Source organism: Gadus chalcogrammus, chromosome 6, assembly GCF_026213295.1.
Source record: "Gadus chalcogrammus isolate NIFS_2021 chromosome 6, NIFS_Gcha_1.0, whole genome shotgun sequence".
Classification (NCBI taxonomy): Eukaryota; Metazoa; Chordata; class Actinopteri; order Gadiformes; family Gadidae; genus Gadus; species Gadus chalcogrammus.
Genome location: NC_079417.1, coordinates 15662217 through 15666480, shown reverse-complemented (window position 1 = coordinate 15666480; position 4264 = coordinate 15662217). Strand labels below are relative to the sequence as shown.

At 49.6% G+C, this 4264-nt stretch overlaps 1 protein-coding gene across 2 annotated transcripts in view; it reads left to right on the top strand.

Annotated features, from left to right (window-relative positions):
• The first annotated feature begins 972 nt into the window (after positions 1-972).
• ccser1 (coiled-coil serine-rich protein 1) overlaps positions 973-4264 on the top strand; it is a 99271-nt gene continuing 95979 nt past the window's right edge. The window contains exons 1-2 of one of the 2 annotated variants that reach the window (XM_056591519.1): positions 973-1245; positions 3114-4134. In XM_056591519.1, coding sequence (XP_056447494.1) covers positions 3121-4134 — 1014 coding nt within the window. In that variant the 5' untranslated portion in view covers positions 973-1245; positions 3114-3120. Of the gene's footprint in view, positions 1246-3095; positions 4135-4264 lie in introns of both variants that reach the window. The other variant, XM_056591518.1, reaches the window with a different exon arrangement.

Sequence of the window (4264 nt, the reverse complement as noted above, 5' to 3'; positions counted from 1 at the left end):
AAATGTCTCCATTTAATATTCAAACTCACCATGGTTTTACATCTACAGACACCACATGGCTTCTCAAACCACTTGTATGAATATTTTGTGTATTGTATAGTTAATAGGTATTTTTTACATGTTCACATAAAAAATATTAGGTCATGCATGCACAGTTAAAAAGTAATTTGAACAGTGTTGTGGCTGCCTACCTACATTTGCGTGAAAAACAGTACTTGTTTACTTCTGTTTGGCATTGTTAGTAGAAAACATGCTAGTATTGAGCTTTCATCTCTGAATCATGCTAACCAATTAAAACTAGCTATCTGATTAGATCAGATATCTGATTAGTTCAGATATCTGATCAGCTATCTGATTAGATCAGATAACTAGATGGCTATACTCCAGGAAGCTGGAGCCTCAGCAAGAAGATTACGTCTGAAATGGCTAGGACGGGTTGAGGATGGAGCAGGACCACAGCACAAAAGTTGCCTTAAGATGGACATCAACAGGCAGAAGAAAACCTGGGTGGCCAAAAACCACTTGGCGCAGAACTGGGACACAACAGCTGGAACAGATGAACCCGTCATGGGGAGAGGCCAAACATGCTGCCATGGACCGAATGCAATGGAGAGTGGTCATTGAAGGCTTATGTCCCATAGGGGATGAAGAGGAATGATGATCTGATCTGATTCTAGTTAATTACCTGATGTCTTCTAAACTGACATATCGTGCTTAAATCGAACTAAAATGTTTTAAACAAATATATAGATTCACATGGGATTTTCGATTTACATTCATCGACAGAAATAAATACACGAATGCCACGTGCGAACATCATCTCCGGGAAAACGATGCTGCTGTCAATTCAGCCTGATTTGTTGGACGTCTCTATAATGTGTGAGCTATATGCGTCAGGTGTGACACGACAGAAGATGACAAGGGATTGGCTCTGGCCATCCACCTGCTCAGGAACGGTGGGTGGGGCTGGGAAGGAGGAGAGCGGTGGAAGACGTCACAACGTAAACGCTCGTGCCCCTTTTTGCGTTGCAAACACGGAAGAAGAGAAGGAGGAAAAGACATTCCACGTCACTGGCGAGTAATATCGCTGTCGGCGCAAGGTGCTATTTTTTCAAGGAATTGAAATTGTTCTTCATGTTGGATTTCTTGATAGCATGTTCTGCCGGTTGGAGTGTTTTGTACGAGATAAAATACCAGTTTGTTGGTGGAGCGGCCTAGTTTAATTATACTGGAATTCCGCCGAAGGTAGGCTCATCTTGCACTACGTTACTCACGCCTGGTTAGCCAAACCGACTGAACTGTAGCTACGGGTTGTCTCATGTTGTTTCCCCGCGACCTTTTGAGTTGTTATTCCCTCAACAGTCAAATGAGTTTATCCATCGTAAATGCTTCTTGCTTGCTAAACCTCTCCGTGGCAATTGGTGAAGCTTTATCATGTAGGTGATAAAACTGCACATCGAGCCCGGAAGGTCGGCTAGCGTTGTTGACATTTCGGTTTGACAGCTCGCCTGGTTCTGTGCTCTAAATGCTGCATCGACTGTGTAGTCCCCACCACCAGGCACCCATCATCGGCTGTGTAGTCCCCACCACCAGGCACCCATCACCGGCTGTGTAGTCCCCACCACCAGGCACCCATCCCCGGCTGTATAGTCCCCATCACCAGGCACCCATCCCCGGCTGTATAGTCCCCATCACCAGGCACCCATCCCCGGCTGTATGGTCCCCATGCAGGCACCCATCACCTAGTCATCCCCACAACTAGGCGTCCCGCCAAGGCCACCTGGATCCCTAAACAAGGGGTCCTTACCTGGGCTACGCGTACACTTGGGGGAGGTACCTGAGCAGGTCCCATGGGATACTTGTAAATATCTTGATGCTTGATAATAGTTAAAAGGAAAACAGTTCTCTTTCGGTGTTGATATATGGGGACTCGAGCCGTTCTTGTGTTCTTGGGACTATGGTCAAGAAAAACGGTCATAGACGGTCATAGACGGTCATAGAAAGATAAAAAAGTAAATAGATATTATACTTGGCTCAATCAGCCTAATTCAAAACGGTAGGTTTTAGCCGATATAGGGTGAAGGTAGAATACAGATTACTTGTTTTGCTGGTGTTGACAGTTGGGTGAATATGTGGTTATATAACAAGGTTATCATTCACGGTCTGTTGGAGCAAGTGGGGGGTTATGACTATAAATAAAATAAAGCAACAAAGACCAGATCTGTGTCCGTCTTTTGTAGGAGACAAGTCTTTTCCAAAAGCCTTCAGCGTGGGGGTCATTAGGTTGTCTGTTCTGAGAGTTGTACTGCATGAATCCATGTGTAAAATAAGAACAGGGAATATAATCAGACAAAGCGCAAAACCAGTCCTTAAGGAGAAACACCCATTTGATTATTCCCCAGGCACACCTTCTGTTTAGTCATCTGTTTAGTCTGCAGTGTGCGTGCACATGTGCTCACAAGAAACAAGTGTCTTGGTAGTCTACGCAGAACCAGATATACAGAATGTTTGTTTAGCCTACAGTTCGCTTATTGAGAAAACCTAATTAGTGACAATTGACTCCCCCAGTCCCGAATAACAATATTTACTGTCATTCAGATGATGGTAGTGGCTAGAACTGAGCTACTGCTTAGACTAGCTGAGATCTGCCAGATACACAAGTGATCCAGCCTCATGTCAAGAGGTTGCCAGGCCTCGTTAAGCTGATGCAGTACAGTCATCAAGGCTCAAACATTATCCTGATCGTCTTACCAGCCTGGCACTGTGTCCCTTTCCGTGCTTTTCTTTTGATCTTGTTTATTTTGGCGTTGACCTTTTCCTCACTGATCTAGATTATGTGACTGGTACTATATGACAGCCATGCCTTAGAAACATTTGTGTGCAAAGAATACTGCTAGTTTAATCAACCCCCCCCGCAACCGGCCTCCAACACCAGATTTGTCCTAGTTTCATATACAAGTTGACTATTGTTTTTTTGCATCAAATTCTATGAAAAGAAAGAAAAAATGGAATGACGATAAGTTTGAATACCCATCATTGAGCATTAATAATAGCTCAGCCTTTCGCAACCTTTTATTGCCCTCTTGTCTCACAAGGGTGCCAACGTTCCGCAGCTCTTAGATGGGGGAGTCGGTGCCGCGTCGCTCCACGCTCGTCTCCCGCCTGCCCATCTTCCGCCGCAGCAGCAGCAAGAAGCAGGACTCCCTCCCGTCCTCCCCCTCATCGGGCGGCGTCGGGAATGGCGTCCACACTTCCTCCCCCTCCAGCACCAACTCCAGCTCCGGCAGCACGGGCAAACGGCGGAGCCTGTTCCGGGCGCCGTCGCTCAGCTTTGCCTCCAAGCGCCACAGCGAGCCACGGGTGCAGCCGCCGAACCTCAACCTCACCCCTCCGCTGACGACGCAAGGGGGCACGGACGCCAACGGGAACACCCAGCAGACGACGGCACCGACCGCCGTTCTGTCGCCGTCAGCATCGGCCGACGGCGGCGGGCGCACCAAGTCGCGACACCACTTTGGGTTCGGCAGCCACAAGCAGAAAAAGATCACGCGCTCTCTGACCGAGGATTTTGACAAGGCCTCTTCCTCGTCCTCCTCGACCAATCGCAACGTGTTCACAAACTGCATCAGCAGCTCGGGGACCAACGAGGGGGACGATTCCGGTTACCTTGACGACTACAGCAAGGCAAGCAGCAACAACAACAACAGGCGTTCGACGCGGCAGAAGAAGCAGCTGCTGCCCAAATCCTTCTCGGCAAACCACCGCTTGTCTCGCACCTCAGACCCCAGCAGGCCTCCAGAGGTGACCCTGGAGCCCGCCGGATCCACCGCGGCTGCTGCTCCCACCGGTGGACTCACCCCGGGGTCCTGCCCCGGCGATCTGCTGGGCGCCGGGGCCGACAGCTCACTCCAGTCGCCCATGATGTCGGAGGACCGGACCACCGCTGTTACCCCTTCGGAATTCATCCCAAACACGGAGGACTCCGTATCGGAGGTGGAGGCGCTCCCTGCACCAAGCCCTGCGTCTGCTGAAGGCCCCGGACCTCCCTCTCTCCCTGGGGAGGAGACTGACCCCGCTCCCGCTGATCCTGCTCTCCTAGTCGATAGCCTCAGCCAGCTGGACCCTACCTCCCAGGTAAAGTGCTCTGGTCCCTCTTGTATTCCTTTGGGAGCACGTCATCGATCCATCCAGGTTTGGAACACATTCCACTGAGAGAAGTCCTGTCCAACAGTTGTCCTCCTTCCACCCTAGCACTCTTACAGAC